This window comes from Tauraco erythrolophus, chromosome 11, assembly GCF_009769465.1.
Source record: "Tauraco erythrolophus isolate bTauEry1 chromosome 11, bTauEry1.pri, whole genome shotgun sequence".
Classification (NCBI taxonomy): domain Eukaryota; kingdom Metazoa; phylum Chordata; class Aves; order Musophagiformes; family Musophagidae; genus Tauraco; species Tauraco erythrolophus.
In genome coordinates this window covers 18,357,901-18,379,062 of record NC_141475.1, presented here as the reverse complement: position 1 = coordinate 18,379,062, position 21,162 = coordinate 18,357,901, and the positions used below count along the sequence as shown (strand labels likewise).

Below are 21,162 nucleotides of genomic sequence, written 5' to 3'. Positions count from 1 at the left end.
TCTGTAGTGGCTGAGAGGCAGCAGGCAGGACACAGCCATGAAAGGAGAGGGTTGGCCAGGGGGCTTGCATACATTGCTCCTCCACATCACTGCCAGAATCCTCATCCTAGTCACAGGCAGGACTCAGAACTGAGCAGCATGGTGAAGTCTGGACTTGCTATTGCACACCAACAAGGTGGTACTGGAGCTGCCAGTTACCAGCCCTGATGGGGCAGGAGAGAAGCCTCCCTCCAGCTGCCCGAGCTCACCCGTGGCCACAACAAGCATCGTGGCTTTGCAAGAAACCCACAAGAGGAGTGTTCAAGCTTCAAAACTTTATTCAAGCAGACAGCAGGTAACCCAGAAACAGAGTTTAACACCACACACCAGTCAGATGCCAGCACCAAGTAGATCCCAACATCCCAGTAGCACGGTTGTGCTGCCTAGCCAGGAGACAGGCTTTGTCTTTCTCTGCTGGTTATAAAGCATGCGACTAAGTCTGACACCAAGATGCATGCAAATACTACAATGAGGACTCCCAGACAGCAGCTCTTAAATGTCATCCAGAGAAGTGTCACTAGGGAACAGTAACACAGACAGGGCTGTACACATGCCTCAGAGACAGCAGGGCATTAAAGAAAAGCAAGAAGTCGCACACGCCTGGGCATCAGGCTTCCAGAAAAAAGAATGCAAATCCAACCCTCCAAGCTGGTGAGCACTGAGCTCAGTAACTAGGCTGGGGGCTCGTTCTTGCCCATTCCTTATGGAGGCCTGAGTCTCTGCACCAGCTGAACAATGTTCTTTCCCTCCAGGACTACTGCCAGGGCTCAGGTCACTCTCTTGGTTTAAGTTTAAATGCCAGATCAAACTGTTGGCAGAAGTTTGCTGCTTTCTGGGGACAAGCAGCGCAGTTTAGCAGGTGTCACACAGCAGCAGTGCTCAGCTTCAGGTCAGGGAGCAGAGAGGCACCATGAGAAACGTGTCACTGACTTCCCCCCCTCCACACAACACCCAGGAGGCAAGACTGGAGTTTCCAGCAAGACCTGGGGAGCAAGCAGCTTCCCATGCACGCACACCAGCGTCATCCCAGCACCAAAGCAGGCCAGCCTCTCAACTAGTACACACACCAGTCCGGAGTGGTGACCAGAGCCCTTCAGACAGCAGTCAGCCCCAAGTCCTACGTTCACCTTTAATTCCCCAAGTCTTTGTAACGGATTTGAAAGAAGTTTACTAAATCACAGAGCACACAGTCTAACTAGCCTAGTTTTCACTAAACATTTAAGCACCAGTTCTGTGACCGGAGGAAGGAAGCCACTTCAAGACAGCACAGCTATTTGAAACAGTTCAGCCTACGGAGAAAGCAGAGTCTACGGAAGCACATAACAGATTGAAGTTTGTATCTGCATCACCACAGGAGAGTGAAAAATTAGGACTGCAGGAAATTGATCCATGTTAGATACTAACCATCAAGCTTCGCAGATGACATTGCATGATAAGCATAGAACAATTATGGGAAACACTGTCCCCGATAATTACGTACACCCATAGTGCAACATATGGAGGTCACTGCCTCCGATATAACACTGTGGTAGGCAAAAACTACCTTGTTCTTTACACATTATGGAAGACACTGCTCCCGATAATGTCACTTAGGTTTCATGATACATAAGGTACTGGAAGTTTGCAGGAAGCTGCCATTTAAAAATCGGGCCAATGCCTAATCCGAGGTACAAGACGTTTGTGTGTGTTGCCGCAGATGGAGCTGGGGCTACGTGAGCCAGCCTCTCTGCCAAACCAGGGCCAGGAAGGAAGCTGTGCTCCCTGTGCAAGCACACAGTGTCCAGAAAGTGCGGTGAGGAGGGAGTCTGAAGCCCACAGAAGGGCACAGACACTGCGGGGAAGCCAAATTTCTAGTATTTGAGTTTTGACTCAGGTCTTCAGCATTTCAAGGATCACTTTGGAGCGCAACCCGGAGACTTGCTACCAGGTTTACATCTTCAAGTTTACACCTTCGAGTTTCTTCTAGAGACGTGTTTTTGCTGCAGAAAGCTTAATTGCTAGTTTTCAAAGACTTTTTTTTGGAGGCACCTGTTTAGATTACTTTAAATGCAAAGTTCCAGTATCTTGTTTGATTGTAATAGCAGATGCTGCTTTATTCAAAAACGACAGTATAACTGTCATAATTATGGAAGGCACTGCTTCCGATAATTATCTTCTATTAAAAAAACACACCATTTATAGTGAACGCTGTCACTGATAAATAAATAAACAATTAAGTATCTCAGTGCCAAACAAGAGCCATCCTGCAAAATGGCATCAGTCAAACACAGTTTGGCCAGCAAGAGACTCGATTTCACAAAAGGCCCCAGAGCAGCAAGGTCTGAAGTGTCAGTCTAGAGCCACTTCTCAATGTCACAGGACTCACTGAGGTGCCAGCTAAGGATATAAAGGGGGCATTAGATAATCTTTGGGTTGTTTTCCCTGGGTAGAGACCTGGCTTGGCAGAATCAAGCCTCCAAGATGTCATTGGGACCCTGCTGTTGAGTAAAGGCAGGCTGGGCACTTCAGAGCTTGCTGATGATCCAGCACTTGCAGGCTATTACTATGTTGTTTTATTTTTGAACTACACGTTGGTCTCTGCAGCTCCCTGCCAGAGAAGAGATCCTCATTACAAGCGTTAAGAGGAATCCACTCCCTATTTTGTTGCTAAGTTTTAGGGGACCAACAATTAAAACCCTAAATAGATGAGGTACCTCCCCACTCAAGGTGCCAGTTTGGGAGTCACCTGAGCAGTTAGTTCTCAAGTACACTGGAAAGCAAGCCCCACAAGCAGGTGTACATGACTTGTTTGGACGGTGGTCAGATGGGAGCCTGGTCAGAGGAGATTTCACGGTAATCTTAGTACCTGCTTTAAAATTGCTTCCCGTGAATTTGTCAAGGTGGGATTTAAATTTTATGTTCAACTTTGGTCTAAAAAGGTCTGTTGCCAGAAAATCTACCAAAAAATTATGCCATGTTAGGGAGTGGGTTTCCCTAATCCTGTACCTTAACCAGGTGTCTGCCGTGTCTAGAATTCATTATCTGTATCCCAGATATCACCCACTAAGGCATTGGCAGCCCCTTTAATGGTCCAGGTCACCAGGGCCAGCTGCTCTTTCAGCATGTTCACATCCACACTGTTCGGGCTGGTACTCAGCAGCTGTAGGTTCTCCAGCAGACTCTGCAGGGTATGGGAGCCTCTGCCGAAGAAGACGTGGCGAAAGGGAGCATCTTTTGGCGAGAGGTACGGGGAGAGGAAGTCATACTCCACCTGGAGTAGAGGTGCAAATTTAGGGTTATAATTTCACCTCCCAAGTTTTTCTTTCCTGCCTCATCATTTGGCCCCAGCCTCCGATACCCAGCCAGCCTTTTCCCGCTGCAGCTCTGTGAGGGCTGGACCCTCTCCCAGTAGCAAGCACAGAAGTTAGTCATGTTGACACTAAGCAAGCAGAAGAGACATTGGTCTGCACAGTGCCCATGGCTCCTAAGGAAGAGGCTCATCCCAGCCAGCACTCTCTTCCTTTGTGAAGAAAGAAAAACCAGTTGTAGATACCCACCTTCATGATCCTGTCATTCAGGGCCCTGCGGACGATCCTGTTTTCCCTGTCACTGTTTGCAATGTCTCTCCTCAGTGCATCTGTAGCTCGCTGGAAGTCACCACGGGCAAAAAACAGCCAGTTCAAGGTCAGCCCCAGCGCCTGTGAGGGAGGAGCTGTTAGCAAACCTGATTTTCTTCTTTTGCTGCTCTCTTACGAAGAGAAAGTGTTGGTTGTTTTGTTTTGGTTTTTTTTTGCCAGTTTAACCAAGTAGCAGAGCGAGTTCCTGGCAGGCTCTTCTGAGGTCACTGAGCTCAGTGACGTCCCTCCCCACCCACAGGTTCTCTATAAGAAGCCTACAGCTTTCAGCAGAGGTGCAAATGAGATGCAAAGCTGCACAATAACCAGACAAGAAACCATCCACATCCATTTCCTCAAGAGCTTACCACAGCCAGATTAGCTACATCTGTCTGCCACAGCTACTCTGCCTGCACTGCTCTATAGGGAACATTGATTCGGGTCACATCTTGCTACACTCTTGTGGCTAAAGGAGGAAGATGTCCACCCCGTTGTATTCAATGGCAGCAGAGCCTTATTAGCACTATTACAGCCTTCTGACCCCGTAACCAGTCTACAGGGATTCAGTGGACTTGGAGCCTTTCTTACCTTCACATTCCGATCGTAGGGCAAAATCTTCTCCTGAAAAGCTAGCAATTCTTCACCATATCTCTCAAAGTCCAGGAAGAGCTCATGATCATGAGTCAGCCTGAGAGCTATTTGTCCAGCAACTTCTGCAGCAGCACGCATAAGAGCATACAACTTGTCAGTTGTCCTCAGGTTCTCCACAGTGTCCTGAGAAGTGCCCAAGAAGGGATATTCCTCATCTTTCTACAAGAAAGAAGGCACTGAAGTTAGGCAAGAGTGCTTCTTCAGCTAGGATTTTTCACCTCCCGCTAAAAGTTTGCTTGCTATTTCCACCACATCCTATCTCCTTGTGCCACTAAGTAGCAAGGCCCGAGTGGCAAAACTTCAAAGCACAGGGGAAGGCAATGGAGCTCCTGCATCTCATCCCTCACAGCTTCCAGTGACCATCACGATGCTCTGCTAGTTTGTTAGACCCAAGGACATGTAGACCTTTTACCTGCTCAGAGTGCACTGCAGAGGCACAGGTGGGTAAACCCCAGCACCCAGTTTGGCATGTGCTGGCAGCACCCTCCAACCCTTCTTGGCAGGATATCTCAAGGTTTTTTTTGTGGAACAAGTGTGACACTAACAAAATCCAAGCATTCATAAGCAGAAGAAGCTGTTATCAGACAGGCTCCCACAGCTGCACCCCTGCAGTAACAGGGTAGGCTGCCTGGCTGATGCCATTTCTGCCAGCCCCAAGCTGCAGCAACAGACCAGAATAGCCTGAGTCAGTATTTGCTCTGGCCAACAGTACAGCTTCCCTAATGTGTTTTGCTCGCTGACCAGCAGGCTGTAGCACAGTCTTTCACTGAAGCAACAACAGCTTAACATCTTTTTAGTGCTTTTAGCTTCTGAATTATTGACATCTGAGCCTCCAGAAGAGCGAGTGCCCCCTCTCCCAACAAAACACGAGCGTTCAGGTCTTTGGAACAGAGACCGTAGGCCAACCATACCACAGGAGCAGCCTTCACAGCAAGTACTGCCACAGTCAACGGGTCCAGAGGGTGTACCTCCTTCCCCAGAGAAGCTCCTGCATGGACAATGAGCTTGGGCTGGCCCCATGTGCTCTTCCATCCTGGAGAATGGAACTTCCCATGGAATGAGTACACCAGGCAGGCAGACAATACTTACATTGCAGAAACCAAAGGAAACCACCGGGATTCCCGAGTAAGCCAGGAAAGGGAATGCTGCATTATCCAGACCAAGGGGAACACTGCAAAAAGTATTGAGTAGTTACCAACTGGTTTGGACATCCCAGGAGAAAAGCTACAAGCCCTAGAGTTGAAGCTCTGAGCCAGCTGAACTACCCTGTCTAGACAAGACTGGTTTTGGCAAGGAGACCCAGGCAAGAGCTGAGGGCTGCTCGTCCATTTCCGGCCACTGGTCTTTGTACAAGGCTGCTCTTGCCCTACAAAAAAGGTGTCTGGGCTGCCTACAGGCAGCTTGGGGCAGCACTAAGTACAGCTAGTGTTGTACTGTTCACACCTGATCCCATTGCAGCAGGTAGAGCCCGCCCCAGACAATGGTATGACACTTCAGCACAAAGAGCAGAAGCCATTTAGTTTGTTCCTCGATGGAGATTTGCTTTCCCAAAGAACAGGATGACAGTACTTACACTGTTTTCACCCAGTCAGAGCCAACTCTGTCATACAGGCTTCCCGATTCCTTTGTTGGGTCCTTCACCTGCACAGAGACAACAGTCACTGCATTTGTTCTGACCTCTGCTTGGCCTTCCAGGTCTATCCCGGAGTTTGCATTGCTGTGCAGATGCCAGCCCGGTATGCTCCCCTGACCTTTCTCCACAAGGCATGGTTCACACAGGACAGGCATTTACCTCCCACTGAGCTGTGGCATTTGCTGATTTTAGATTCTGCATGTGTGAACTGCAATTCCCAGAGCCCAGCTGACTTCAGACAGGGCTCTCCAGAGTATCTCAGCCCTTTCTCCTAAATGGGGCTTTTTCCTCAGAAGGTGCCAGCTCAGGAAAGTGACCCAGCACAGCTCTAGCTGCTCTCAGATCCTCCTTAAAACCTGTCAGATTGTTTAGCCCAAGACCCTTCAACTCACCCCCTTCATAGTTCTCTCCAGTAATGTGTACAGCAATGGGCTAGCAGAAATCTTCATGTGCTTGACACCTGCAAGAAAGCAAGGGTGTTTGACATTGCTGGCAAAATGCAACTCTAGTCCTATGCAGTTTCAAGAAACTTAAAAGTAGCAGGTTACCTAGGACTGCAGCATCCAAGTTAATATAAGTGAAGACTTTGGCATGCAGCGTGGCAGAGTATCCCTAGAACAAAACAAGTATTTCAAGATGAGCAGTAGCAGTACAACATCAGGATGTTTAATCTACAGGAACAGGCAATCACAATTGTGCAGTCATCACGTGGTAGTCTACGAAAGAAACAGTACCTCCAGCCATTCAGTAGCACCCACAGCTCCGTAGTCTCCTGCACTCCAGCTGGCAAAGATGATACTGCGCCTTGGTTTGTAGCCATCTGCAAGAGAGAGAGAGACTGAGACATCTGCCCTTCCCCCATGGAGATGTAGATTAGCACTGAGGGCCTGGGCTGATGAATCGCCTGCTCCTCAGACAGAGCTGAAGCATTCTGGCTGCTGCAGACAGACCTGCACACTAGCGGCTGCATAGACACCGCACCCTGCCCCGCCATGCTGCAGAGCGGTGCAGGAAAACCATGCTGTCTGCATTTCCTCTTTTTGTTTAGCTGCCTGAGTCCAAAATTAACCCTGGAGCTGCCAGCACTCCAGCTGGTCAGCTCCTTCAGTGTTTTCCCACCTTCAGGGCTGGCTGTCCAACAGACAGCTCAAGTTTGAGGTTTGCCTCATGTGTTATCCAAGAACATTCTTTCATTCAAGCCATACCAGATATAAGCAGGCAGCATCTTGGAAGCGAGTGCTCACTGCAGACAAGTTGTGTATGTTGGACAAGCTTCTCAGGAAGCTTTGTCAGATTCCCTACGCCTTCCCAAAGGATTATTTTGCAACTGGGCTCTCCAATGTTAACAGATGCAGAGCTAAACCTGCACCACTTCCCACCCCATGCTTCTGTGCACAAATATTTACCATTTTTCACCATGTCTGAAATCACACGGGCAAGTTCCAACAACATGGCAGTTCCAACACCAGCCTTGGCTGCTCCTGGGCCCCAGGAGTCTCTCTGGGCTCCAATCACCACATACCGATCTATAAAGGAGACATCAAGATCTGAATTGCAAGCTCCACGTTGCAAACACCGATTATCAGAAAAACGGTTTTGAGCTTCGGTACTAGGAACAGAGCATGGAGTCTGACCCCTGAATCTGGCACGCTGCTCGCTTTCTTTCAGCCCTTCCCTGGCAGCAAGGTTTGGCTTTTTCCTTGACCCTTAGGGAAGGGTCTTGATTCTGCTGAGGAAGTGGCTGTTTCTGTCTGGGAGCAGCTGCCATGTTCTGATTAGCACAGAGAGAAAGGGTTCCCCTCAAGACTGAGCTACAAGGCAGTTGCTGTTACCTGGTTCTTCAAACCCCTTGATAGCACCAAAGATGTTCAGAATCTTCCTGTCTGCCATAACGTTGTTCACGCTTAGTTTCACTCTCATCTTGCTCGTGCTGCTCAGCATCACCTTACATCCCAGGACACCACCTTTCCACATCGGAAGGCATTCATCTCCATCCATTTTGCTGAGGAAAAGAGAGATCCTTCGAACTCATTATCCAGCTCTGACCTCATTCAGCTACCCTGTGAAAAGAGCAAGCCTGCAATTGCAGGTGCAGCCTTGTTCAGGGCCTGCTCCGGAAATAGCTTGCAGTCCTGTACCATTAATTATGCAGAGAGAGGTAGGATGCAGAGGCCAAGAGGAATCCAACACTAGATTAAGCTCGGTCTTTAAGACATGGACATAAGTGAAGTTTCTCTAGACAGTTCCATTAAGTGATCTCTGCAATACACAGCAGAGACCAGCAGAGAGCTCCCAGGGCTCGCAGCACTTCAACAACATCCTCATCCCTGCAAGAGGGCCACAGCAGCTTAGCCTGCAAGCCAGGAGAAACAATTACCTGAACAGCTTGCCTACTGCTTGGCTAGAGATAGTCTGAACAGCAATGCGAGGTAGTCCAGAAGATACCAGTGGTGGGAACTGGGTGTGGTTGAAAGAAGGGAAGCCTGGGGTGAAAGGGTCTCCAGTTCCAAGGTGGGCCTGTGAAAAGCAAGAGGAGTCCTCAAGTCTCAGAGGAGCCCAACAGTTTCCATCTACACAAGGGCATGAAGCACTGCTGAGCCAGAGGCCTGCAGAAGGACTGCTGCAGTCCACAGTGAGAAGGGTTCAAGAGAAGAGCAAACAGGGGAGCCAGTCACATACTCACATGTCCGAAGGGGACAAGTTCATCTGTATTCCTGTAATCGTAGGGGTCCAGGTACATCAGGGCACCAACTGCTCCTGCCTCTTGGGCATTTGCAACCTGAAGCAAAGAGTAACATGAACTGTACGTTTGCACTGCAAGCAAGGGGAGTTAAGGCGAGTACATGGCGCAATGGCATGAAGGGTTGTGCTCAATGTCCACCTCCACAACAGGTTTTAACAGCTATCTGACAGTGACAGATACACACGGAAGCTGAATACTAGCAGCTCAGTCCTACTCCAGGCAGAGGGTGTCTAACACCCTTTTGAACAGCTAGGACATTCCACGGTTAGTGTCTCAGTCCATGGTTCCTTCAGCTCATACTTGCTTCTCAGAGCAGCTTATAAGAAAGATGTTATTTAATTTTGATTATGCTCCATCTGTTTTCCCAAGATTAGGTTAATCTCAAGACAAGATAAGCAGCCACTGAAGGCTCATCTTCACATGGAAAATGGAGGCAGAGTGGCCTCGTCAGGTCCCTGTTTATTACACCTACAACCCAGCTGCCTCCGATACGCTGCCAGTACAAACATTCTTGCAAGGCTAAACACCAGTTTGAAAAGCGGGAAGGGAACTGGAGAACCAGTGAGCACCTCTTGTGGAAGCACTTTTCAGCTCTGCCTGTGTCTGTGATGCATGCAGTGACTGGAAACAGCCCTATGCCCCAGCCTCCCCAGGAGCACCCATCTGAGGGGCAGCTCTGGGTCAGACCTAGAACAGGCTTAGGTACAGAAGGACTTGGATCCTTTAGGCTGCTTGGCCATTCAGTTCTACTCGCTACAGAGGAAACATTACAGTAACACGCAAGGCAGCTGACTGGGCATGTAGCACCAGCACCTTCACTTGGTCCATGTAAACAGTCAGCAAGGGCCCAAGTGAGACACTGCAGCCAAGCTTTGAAAGTACTTGGCTGCAGCAGCAAGAGGTGCTCTGCAGGCAAGGTTGTCCTGCTTCTAGCAGCCTTATTTCTGCATCTAGCAATACCAGCCAGCTCTACACCCTGTGGCCCCCAGGCTGCCTCCCAGCTTCATCGTTCCAGCTGCTTGGCTGTCCCAGCCAGACTGCCAGAGGCCAGGAAGAATGTCACCATGAACAGAAACCAGCTCTGCTCAGTCTTGGCGTTCAGAACTGCACACAGAGGCTTAGTGGGGAAAAAAAGCAATACCAGACCTGCAGGAACAAGCCTACATATACGAGCTCTGGAGACTTGAACCAAGGCACAGAGGTGTGTCTTTAAGAGGAGGAAGCATAGTCTTCTATCACCTAGTTTGGCCAAGCTTTGGGGCACAGACTGCTTACCTTCTCAGCAAGGGTTATTTTTCCAGCTCTGAAGATGACTATAGTTTCATTCAGTGAAACACCTTGCTTCTGGATCTTCTGAAAATCAGTTTTCAGTCCATAGTTCACATAGACTGGTTTGCCCTGGGACAGAAACACTGGTTATAAATGCAGCAGTCCTGTCAGTAAAAAACTTGCAACAGCCTACAGTAACAGTGACTCCTGCTAACAGTAGGGAGTTGGCTGAATGGTAGCACTCAGAGTTGTGGTCAACTGCTCAATGTTCAAGTGGAGACCAGTGATGAGTGGTGTTCCTCAGGGGTCAGTATTGGGGTTGGTGCTGCTTAATATCTTTGTCAGTGACGTGGACAGTGGGATTCAGTGCACCCTCATCAAGTTTGCCGACAACACCAAGCTGTGTGGTGTGGGCAACACTCCGGAGGCAAGGGATGCCATCCAGAGGGACTCAGACAGGATTGAGAGGTGGGCCCATACAAATCTCATGAAGTTCAACAAGGCCAAGTGCAGCGTCCTGCGCCTGGGTCAGGTCAATCTCAAGCACAAGTAAAGGCTGGGTGGAAAATGGATTGAGAGCAGCCTGGAGGAGAAGGACTTGGGTGTGTTGGTTGATGAGAAGCTCAACATGAGCCAGAAATGTGCACTTGCAGCCCAGAAAGCCAACTGTATCCTGGGCTGCATCCAAAAAAGCATGGCCAGCAGGTCAAGCGAGGTGATTCTGCCCCTCTACTCTGCTCTCATGAGACCCCATCTGCAGTACTGCTTTCAGCTCTAGGGCCCCTAACACAAGGAGGACATGGAGCTGTTGGGGCAGGTCCAGAAGAGGGCCACGAAGATGATCTGAGGGCTGAAGTACCTCTCCTATGAAGACAGGCTGAGAGAGTTAGGGTTGTTCAGCCTGGAGAAGAGATGGCTCCACGGAGACCTTCTAGCAGCCTTCCAGTAATTAAAGGGGGCCTACAAGAAAGCTGGAGAGGGACTTTTTGCAAGGGTATGTAGTGATAGGACAAGGGGCAATGGCTTAAAACTGAAAGAGGGTAGATTTAGATTAGGTATAAGGAAGAAATTCTTTACAATGAGGGTGGTGACGCACTGGAACAGGTTGCCCAGAGAAGCTGTGGATGCCCCATCCGTGAATGTGTTCAAGGCCAGGTTGGATGAGGCTTTAAGCAACATGGTCTAGTGGAAGGTGTCCCTGCCCATGGCAGGGGGTTGGAACTAGATGATCTTTAAGGTCCCTTCCAACCCAAACCATCCTATGATTCTACAATTCTATGATCCAAGCTCAGCAATGTAAACTCTGATCACATACTACATGCCTGTTGGAGTAGCACTTCTGTCAAGGTTCCTGTCTGGATCCCAGCAGAGAAGTTTTAACAGTTACTTCTGCATCTTGCTGAAGTAATAAAACTATGTGGGCCCACTCTTCGCCCCAATCTCCCCACCACCATCCCCAGCTCTCCAACTGAAGAGGGCTTTATACACTCCATATCTTGAAGGGACATATTTTGGACATTGCCACCTGCTAAGCATGCAAGCACATTTCCAGGATCTTCTTGGAATCACTTACAACAACTGAGTCATTCTTGCTGTATGCCACATATGCATCGGGACTCTCCAGTTCGTCCTCTGCATCATCTTCCAGAATAGACACTTGGTTGTTGCTACTGTTAAATGCAAAAAGACAGTGTTATGTTCTTTCATACATAAACTCCATATTTAACTATCTCACATATTTCAGTCTGTGCCCTCGCAATTCTGATCAAGCCAACGCAGAGCCTGAAACACGCAGACTCGTATCAGTACTTCCATGCAAGAATCTTTCCGGTTATTCGGAGACATTAACGAAGGCTAATTTCGAAGACAAGTAGCAGGAAGAATCAGTGCTTCTGAGTATCTTAGTCCCCTTCTAAGAGGATCTAAGAAAATTCATTTCCTCCTGACATGAAGGGGAAAGTAAGACGTGAGGGTATGAGCTGTCAGCCAACACAATGCCTGTCGATATCCTCCTGAGCTACTACAGGAGCCACTGCCAGGTCCACAACACCCGTCCAGGTGACAAGACCGAGTCGCTCATGCTACCAGTTTTAGGCGCAAGGAATCTGCCCTTCAGCTGAGTTTTCACTCAAGTTTGTTTTCTCTCTGTTTCCTAAGCATGCTTTGAGGAAACAGCTGTCCCAGGAAAAACCCAGAGGGCTGCTACCAGACCCTCTGGATTTAGAAATCTGCTCAGCTAGATTGAGGTCTTGTTTGGAGAGGGGTAACTGACTCACAGTTTTAGCACTGCTTTCAGCAGAAATCACATGTTTGCCAGGACTACAAATATCCATTTTGCAAGGAAAAGATCTGCATCTCTTCATTAACGTACCTGCCTTTGACCTGCAGCTTAATGTAGTGCTCATCGTTCCACACTTCATCCAAGTGGAAGCTGATGAACTGGTCATGAATGTAGCTGGCAATGCTCTCATCTTCACTCTGGCCAGCTTCAAAAGAGTACTTATTTGCTCTTTGCCTGTAGGTAACAGATGTATAGCTTAGGCTACAGCACCAGTTTGCACTGCAGTGCTCCAGCCTGCAAACCCAAGCTGGATGGGCCACTTAAGCCCACATTTAACTACATGCCACCCCACAACATCTTTAAGGCTCATGTTCTCCAAAGGAGCTCAAGTTCTGCTCACAGGCTCTGCCTTTCCCATAGCTGTAGTTAAGCTTTCTGGAATCATTACCTCAAGCTGTCTTCAAGATGTCTGCTTGACAGTTTATTTGACAACAGGGCTCTGAGGTCAGGCCAGTATAAGACAGGTGGTCCAGGAACCTCTTCTTCCTCAGTTTGATCATCATCCGCTAAGTAAGATGTGGTAGGAGTCATCTCACACTTGCCACTTCCATCCAGACACCTGACTGCTTTCTGCATTCGTCCACGGTAACTCAAGTAGCCGATCAGAAACCCTATGGACGGAACAGGTACTTCTTTGTGCTGCAGAAAGATGACTAAACCAGCCCCACACCATACCACTGCATTTAAAGCAGCTTCAGGGTTAAGATGCATATCTGTTCTCATATCATTTTTGACAAGCTGGCACGTTTTAAGGTATACTGTAAATCAGATTGTGTGCTTGGCAGAATCCCTCCAGTGTGGAATGCTGATAAAAAGGAAAAGGGACAAGTTGAAGAAGCTGACAAGGGAGAAGCCGGCACAGGGAAGCTGTTAGCTTAGCAGACAGAAAATGCATTCTGAGGCATAGTCAAAAGCAAAGCCAAAACATGCGCGTGCCCTGCTGCTTGTAACCAATGGTAACTAAGCGAAGGTCACGTGGACACATCGTGACTGGAAGAATAATCTATAAAAGCTGCTTGTAAATTGCAATAAACATCTTTGATATCGCATCTACGGAGTCCGTGCGCTAACCCACCGCCCCAACAGGGACCTGATATTCAAGTCGACTGACGGGCCAAAGTCGCGGAAGGAGGGCGAACAGCAGCGGAGCCTGGCTGAACGAATTTACCAGCGGGATACAAGAGCTGGGGAGTCCAGAATGAATTTACCAGCGGGATACAAGAACTGGGGAGTCCGGATCAAGAAGCCCTGCAGGAGGCAGGTGAGCAGCCAGGGATGATGGGGTCTTCTGTATCGGCCCAGGTTAAATGATAGGTTAAACGATAAAACATTAAACGATAAAAATCTTTAACGTTTTTATGAAAATCCTCGGGAGATGTGAAGAAACAAGGACCCAAAAGACAGTGGAAATAAGAACCAAAAGAGAGAAAAAAATAGGAACTGAAAGAGAGAAAAAAATAAGGGACAGCTACAGAAAGATAGAAAAACTGAAAAGCAAAATGTGTAAGTTAGGATTGTTAAGTTTAATAAGTAACTACAGAGGCCTCACTAGAAAATTACTGATGTTTTAGACCAAGGACAATAAAGACCCCACCAGCGAGTCGCTGGATTTCTGTGTGTATTGTTTTAAGCCAGAGAACCACGGAGTTCTCACCAGCTAACCACTGGGAGCTCTTTTCTTGTATTAAGAAACCAATGAAGTGGTCACGGACACCAGTTTTGCTGCTTGAAAACCCCCCTTTGTTACCCCTTCCTATCTTGATTTGAATATCAAGGATTATAATCAGTAAAAACAAGTAGAATTAACCAATGACTGTTATAGGATAGGAATATTGATAAGGTGATGAACTAACAAAAACAATCATTTTAAAGGTCAAATTTAAGAGCGAGAATAATACGTAATTTTACGTAAAGAGCTTATGTAATGATGATTCAACAGAAAGTGTATAAAAACCTATGGATTTTGATGCTAAGGTGGACACGCTTGGACGGAGCTATCCCCTGTGTCCCCCAGCGCTGGAATAAGGGAGTGCCTGTTCATCTACCTTGTGTAGATGAATTTTCTTCCTGGCTGCTAACAGAGATAAGGAGAAGCATGAAACAATCAGGACTCACTTTGCCATATACAAAAGGGTTACTGCAACCAGTATTTGCCACAAATCTTTTTTTTGTCTAATGACTCCCAGACGAGATGTTGCGCATGCACAGTGCCAGCGGACATGTCACCAGCAGTTATGGAGTGCGAGCAGCCGGAGTTGAGGCAGCAACAACAAGAAGGCGTTGATGGGGGCAGCCACACTGGGGCCGGCCAAGGTGAGGGAGGGCTACCCGTCCCCCACCCCCCCCCCCCGTCACTGCCACCACCTCCACCCGTGGCCCAGGTTTTACATCTAACACTTAAATTGGATCATCTCGTTCAGTATTGCGGGAAATAACTAATCCTCTTCTGTTCCAACAATTTCCACAGTTAATATCAGCATTGCAAAACTGTAAACATGCACATTTCATTGCACACCTGTGAGCGCACAGCATGCTTCCAGGGCCTACAGCAGAAGGGAACAGGCGAGCTGACCCTCTCACGAGTGCAGATCTGGTACCAAACTCGTAAATGCAGGCCAAAATCTCGCACGACTTCTACCATCAGAATGCTGATGCCATTAGGTGACAATTTGGCTTAACACAAGAGCAAGCCCGCTCAATCATACCACCGTGTAGTAGCTGTCAAAATATGATCACGCCACCAATGTATGGCGTTAATCCTCGTGTTTTATGCTCGCAGGAGCTTCGGCATACACCTCTCATCAGACACGTATTTTTGTCATCATGGGGTATGGAGCATGTTACTGGTATTCCTTACAATCCTACTGGGCAAGCAATCATAGAATACGCTATGGTACTTTGAAAAATATGCTTTTAAAACAAGAAGGGGGAATGATAGGGAAATCTCCCAATGAAAGAATAGCTAAAGCGTTATAGGTGTTCCATTTCTTAAATCAATGAAAAGATGATCTAGCTCCGATGGCTAAACATTTTGGGATGGATAAAATGTCACATATTAGTCAAAATCAGGCACAGGCAGGGTTACAGCAGGTGGCTTTCCAACAACTGACTGAACTGGCTATGAGAGCATTAAGACGTGTCCCTGATTTTGGGACAGGGGAGGCTTCCTTTGTTTCCATTCGGCAGGGAGCACAGGAACCTTGTGAACATTTCCTTGATTGGCTACAAACAGCAGTTCAGAGACAACAGAAAATCCGGCTGCTGCAGATGTCTAGTGATTCCAGTTAGCAATGGACAATGCTAATGCAGGCTGCCGGCGAGCTATTGATCCTATTAGAAATCGGGCAAAACAACTGCAGATTTAATAAAGGTGTGTCAGAATGCGGGCTCGGAACACTATAAAGCAGAGGTATTGGCAGCTGCTTTGGCACAACAGATGGTTACGGCCCGAGCAGCTGTTGCTCCTGCAGACAAGAAGGGTCTATCACCTAAAAATAGAAATCAAAGCAAAACGGGAGCTCCGACTCAACTCTGCCCACGTTGTAATAAGGGATATCACTGGGGAAACCAATGCCGACCTAAGTTTGAGAAACAAGGCAAACCTGTTTCAAGAAATGGGAAAAGGGGTGCGCGATCCGCTGCCCCGAAAACTCACAACAGGGTCAATCAACCTGCAATGTACCCTGGTTGGACACAGGGTCCACATGAGTTGAACAATCCGTCGCTGTCGTGCCCTCTAGCCCTCCACCTCAGGGAGTGCAGGGCTGGATTTGGCCACAGCAGAATCAACAGTAATCACTGACACGTCAGTGCATTTAATTCCTACTGGCGTCTTCAGTCCTATGCCACCTATGCCACAAGGATTATGCGCACTATTGCTGGGACAATCATCCACCATGAAATCAGGATGGTAACCGATTCTGAGTATAAAAGGAAAATAAAAATTATGGCATGGACTCCTTCACCAGCATGCACTCTAGCACAATTGCTTTTGATGCCTCGAAGCACCATATCGCCTCGATTATGTAACACAGAGGTATAGGAGCATTTGCTAGTACAGGCCAAACAAAATTTTTTTTTTTGGACACAGAAAGTCACGGCTGCACAAGCTCTTTTAACAATAGCCATTAATGGGAAGGCTTTTTCCGGCCTAGTTGACATTGGGGCTGACTGTCTATAGAGGCTAAATTTTTAGTGTGGGTCACTGATGGCCAGCCCCGACTCAAGCCAGCCTGGTTCACTGACAAGCCAGTCTGGGTCAATCAGTGGCCATTAAAAGGTGAGCAGCAGGAGTGGGCTCAAAAATTAGTCGATGAACAGCTCAAATCAGGACATATAGCTCCCTCCACTAGCCCATGGAATACTCCAATATTTGTTATCCCAAAGAAGTCAGGAAAACGGAGATTATTAAAAGATTTAAGAGCTATTAATGCAATCATGTCACCAATGGGTGCATTACAACTGGGTGTACCAAATCCTACTATGATTCCAGAATGTTGGCATTTGATGGTGATTGATTTAAAAGATTGGTTTTTTACTTTTTTTTTTTTTTTTTTTTTTTTTTTACACCCTGACGATTGTCCTACATCTGCCTTTTCAGTTCCAGTGCTTAACAATGAACGACTCATGCAGCAATATCATTGGACTGTACTGCCTCAAGGAATGATGAATAGTCCTACAATTTGTCAATTGGTGGTAGATGATGCTCTCCATCAGGTCAGACAGCAGATCAAGCTCCACAGATTGTACACACCTGCCCTGACTGTCAAGGTATTGTGCCTTCAAATACCCCAGCAGGAGTAAATTCAAGAGGTTTATGTGCCAATGCTGAGCTTCTCATCAACCAACACACCCAAGTCCTTCTCTAGGCTGCTCTCAATCGATTCTCTTCCCAACCTGTACTTGTGCTTGAGATTGCCCTGACCCAGGTGCAGGACCTTGCACTTGGCCTTGTTGAACTTCATGAGGTTCACACAGGCCCACCTCTCAAGCCTGTCAAAGTTCCTCTGAATGGCATCTCTTCCCTCCAGCGTGTCAACCACACCACACAGCTTGGTGTCGTCGGCAAACTTGATAAGGGTGCACTGGATCCCACTTCCACGTCACTGACAAAGATATTAAGCAGCACCAACCCCAATACTGACCCCTGAGGGATGCCACTCATCACTGGTCTCCACTTGGACATCGAATCCATGTCTCTCCAATTTAGAGACAAGGATGTCATGCGGGACTATACCAACACCAGATTCAACACCACCCACCCTTCCTTACCAATAAAAAGGAGGAGGACAGCTGCCATGACTAGGAAGCAGAATTTCTTGCCACTTCTCCAGGGAGTAGGCCTGCTGGCATGTAGGTGCTCTGGTCTCCCAATCTCCCCTCCTTCCTCATCATCAGCAGACAGCTTCATCTCCACATGGCTGTTGTCTCCATCTGTTTGCCGGGCCATGCTGAAGCGCGTGTACGACATTGGCTCACCACCAAACTGTGTTGAAAGACAGTTATGCAATGGAAGAGTTTGTTACACCAGCCTACAGTCGTCCTTGCATCCAGCTGCACCTATGCTCCAAACCAAATACAGCTTCTTCACCTGAAACTGCTCCAGAGCAGCCCGAGCGTTTGGCTGTCAGTAAGTCAGTCTGGCTGCTTTGAACAGACAGTTGGACTGAGACCCAATCAGGGTCTCCTGAGTCTATGTAGCATCTCTTTGCCCTACACAAGTTCAGAGCCACACTGGTCAGAGCCCAGCTTGGCATCGGCAAAGGCTGATTAAAGTAGAAACTTCTGGTCTTAATCAGCAGTGCGCTGATCTGACCTGAACATGTGCAACTCACACAAAAGGGAACTTTGATCAGGACAGAAGAAAGGGAACACAACCCCTCCATGGCTGTGCCTTTCAGCACACTTTGACGTAAATGCTCTCATCCAGCATCTAGATAACCTTGTATTAAACTGCCCCAGGCTACTTTTAAACTACACTATTGATGAGCATTATAAAGCAGCTAGGCTGAAGAGAGATGACCCACGGGAATCCTGCTACCTCAGCTAACACGAAAGCTGAGGATACACCTCCCACATCCACCAGCAACTGGAACCGTTAGACAGGTCTTTATCAGTGGCCAGGCAGAGCAGCTTCCAGCCTGGAGCTTGCTTTTCTAAGCGGCTGCAACGCACAGTCCAACCGCCGACAGAACAGCAGCCCATGCGCAAGGCAGTCGCTCAGATTAACAAACAGTTAAACTCAATTCCAGGCGTAGTCAGGCACTGAGCAGAACCACCCAGCTTCTATTAGTGCCCTGAACTTGCCTGCGGCCACAGTTGTGCTGGGGACAGGCAGGAGGCTTGCCAAAAGGCCAGTGGCATAGCTTTGGGAGCAACAGTCCCGCAGCCCCTCTCCACTGTACTGGAGAAGCAGATGGCAGCAAGCGCCCAGGCCCTGTTACGACCTCAGCTGCTCATCCACAGTTCTCAGCTTGCTATCAAACTGCAAGTCAGCAGCTGGAGGTGACGACATCAGACATCAGCTTGGTCAAAACAAAACCAAGGCCGTTTCATACTTGCAGTTCTATTCCAGTCCACGCTACCCACAGTGAAGTGGCTGGCTGCTCACATTTCGTAAAGGCCAACACCGCAGCCCATCCTAGCAGTCCCCCTGCTCAGCTGCTTGATAGCTTGGCTTCCCTCACACTTTGCAGAGGACATGCCCCAACCCCACGTATCCTCCATGCTTGTTCAGAGACCAAGCCATGGTATTTGCAGTCCTAGCCTAGGGCCATTTCACAGTCCAAGCTCTCTAGGACCAGTAGGGTTGGCTAAGGAAGCTCAGAGTTACCTCCTCCTGCACGCTTGTTTCAAAGCGCAGGTCGCATTCAAAGGCTGGACTTGTGGTTAAATTCTCACCCCTAAAGTAACATAATAGAACACATGTTGATTGCCCTGGTAGGCATTTAATCAACTTCCTCAGCTGCACTTTCTCCTGGAACATTGTTCAAGGCTTGCCCCTCTTCCTTATCAGCTTCCTGAGAAACCCAAGACATCACAGCAGCTAGATAACCCACCAGCACTGAACTACTTAAGCCACCTTCTTATCATGGTCAGCTAGCTACAGCAACACCTGGCTCACAACCAGCACAGCACCCAATGCTGCTTTGGATTCATCATCTCCTCTCATACCAACATGGATGTTGTTGAACATCTGCTGTTGAACTTCTGCAGTATCATCAGCCCACCAAGAGACAAATGGCACAGGGAGACTTCGTCTTACCAAGTTAGAGATTGCCGCTCTGGCATGATCCATTGCCTTCTGGAGGAGCGCACAGCAACTTGACCAAAGCCCTAGAAGCTCAGAACAGAAGTCAAGTTAGGCTGTTGCCTTGCCACTACATAAGACATTCAAGGTAAGTCACTGCCACTAGTGGAACGCTTGCAGGCATTTAGGTTGGGATGCAACTTGAGTATGCCCTCAAACAGCTACAAAATGGCTTTGAACTAGTCTTCAGGTGCCCATGGATTAGCTTTATACCTGAGAACTCTGCAAGATAACCAGGTTTTATTTGGAGATCAAAGGTTAATAGTGGCCATCTGCTGATTTCGCCTTTTGTTTAGGGCGAGAGTTCGTGCAGATGAATCCCCAGCAGCTTTGAAATGCACCTTCCAAGAGACAACCTGAGGCCCAGGCTCCCACCCGGCAGGCAGGGCATAACAGGGCCTGTATCTGGAGGGCCTCCTAAAAGCCAGACCAACTAACTCGGGGCCAGAGCCAGGGGAGCACAAAGGGCCTGCGGCCATGGCACCTGGCAGGGATGCCACCCGACCGCCCAGGGCCGCACGGTTCCCCCGAGCCCGTCACCCCGAACCCCTCACGGCCCAAAGCCCCTCCACCAGCCCAGGGGGAGGGCCCGCGCTCCGGGCGCCTCACGGGGAAGGGACCTTCGTTTCTCTGGCCAAGCAGCCCGGCAGGTGGCCAGCAACCCCAAATCCCTCAAAAACAAGGTAAAGAGGAGACGAAAAAACAAACGAACAAACAAACAAAATCCCCCAAACCACAGGAGCAGCCTCCCGCGAGGGGCTGGGCGGCTCCGGTATCGCGGGCAGGGCCCGGCTGCGGGCCGCCAGATAAGCGGGCCGGGCGATAAGCCACCTGCCGCGAGCACGTCTCCCCTCGGCCCGGCTCTGCGGCCGCATCCTCGCCCGGGCCGCGCGGCTGCCGTTGCCGCGGCGGAGCCCTACGCGCCTTCAAGGTCAGCGGCAATGGCAGCCGGGGCCACGTGCGTGCGCGCGCGCGCCCGTCTGCCCACCGGGGCTGCGGCGGCGGCTGCAGCTGCGCCGGTGCGGCCCCTCGGCCCCCGCCTCCCGCCGCCTCGCCCGGCCCGGCCCGGCCCGACCCAGCCCGGCCCGGCCCGGCCGAGCCCGGCCTGGCCTGGCCTCGCCTCCCCGCCCATCCAACGGCCGGTACGTGCACCCCACCGGCGCAACAGCCCCACTCACCTACCGCGCCGGGCCGCAGCGACTGCATGAGGCAGCCGCAGTTCCCACATCCCCCTCTCCGCGCCCCGCCCCCTCACTGCCGCAGGCCAATCAGCGCGCCCGCTGGTGTGCGCGCGCGCGCGCGCGCGCGCGGTGGGAGGGGCCGCCAGTGGTGGGGAGCCGTCGGGGCCCCTTCGTCCCGCGCGCGGCGGAGCGGCGGCTCTCCTGTTAGCCCTGTGGGCGCCGGAGAGCGCCGTGCAGCCCGTGTGCGGTGCGTGCGGAGCCCGGCCGGAGGGCTTGGACCTGGGGGCAGGTGGGTGGGCTCCGCCCGGGGACGGGGGGGCAGCTCTGGCGCCCTGAGGTTGCCGCGGCAGCGGAGGGGAACCTTCTCCCACCGGCTTTGCGTGCCGGTCGGTTGCCGCTGCCC

At 49.6% G+C, this 21,162-nt stretch overlaps 1 protein-coding gene across 1 annotated transcript; it reads right to left on the bottom strand.

Moving 5' to 3' along the window:
- Nucleotides 1-299: 299 nt before the first annotated feature.
- On the bottom strand, nt 300-20,809 carry TFRC (transferrin receptor). The gene is made up of 19 exons (XM_086618575.1): nt 20,757-20,809; nt 19,534-19,604; nt 17,541-17,754; nt 12,658-12,880; nt 12,300-12,443; nt 11,502-11,598; nt 9,935-10,057; nt 8,600-8,695; nt 8,294-8,433; nt 7,749-7,918; nt 7,323-7,442; nt 6,651-6,736; nt 6,465-6,528; nt 6,309-6,376; nt 5,857-5,924; nt 5,373-5,454; nt 4,221-4,442; nt 3,576-3,716; nt 300-3,289 (listed from the first exon to the last, which is right to left on the bottom strand). Exons 1-19 carry the CDS (start codon nt 20,782-20,784, stop codon nt 3,047-3,049), a joined length of 2,400 nt encoding a protein of 799 aa, XP_086474701.1. The 5' UTR covers nt 20,785-20,809; the 3' UTR covers nt 300-3,046.
- Nucleotides 20,810-21,162: the final 353 nt, after the last annotated feature.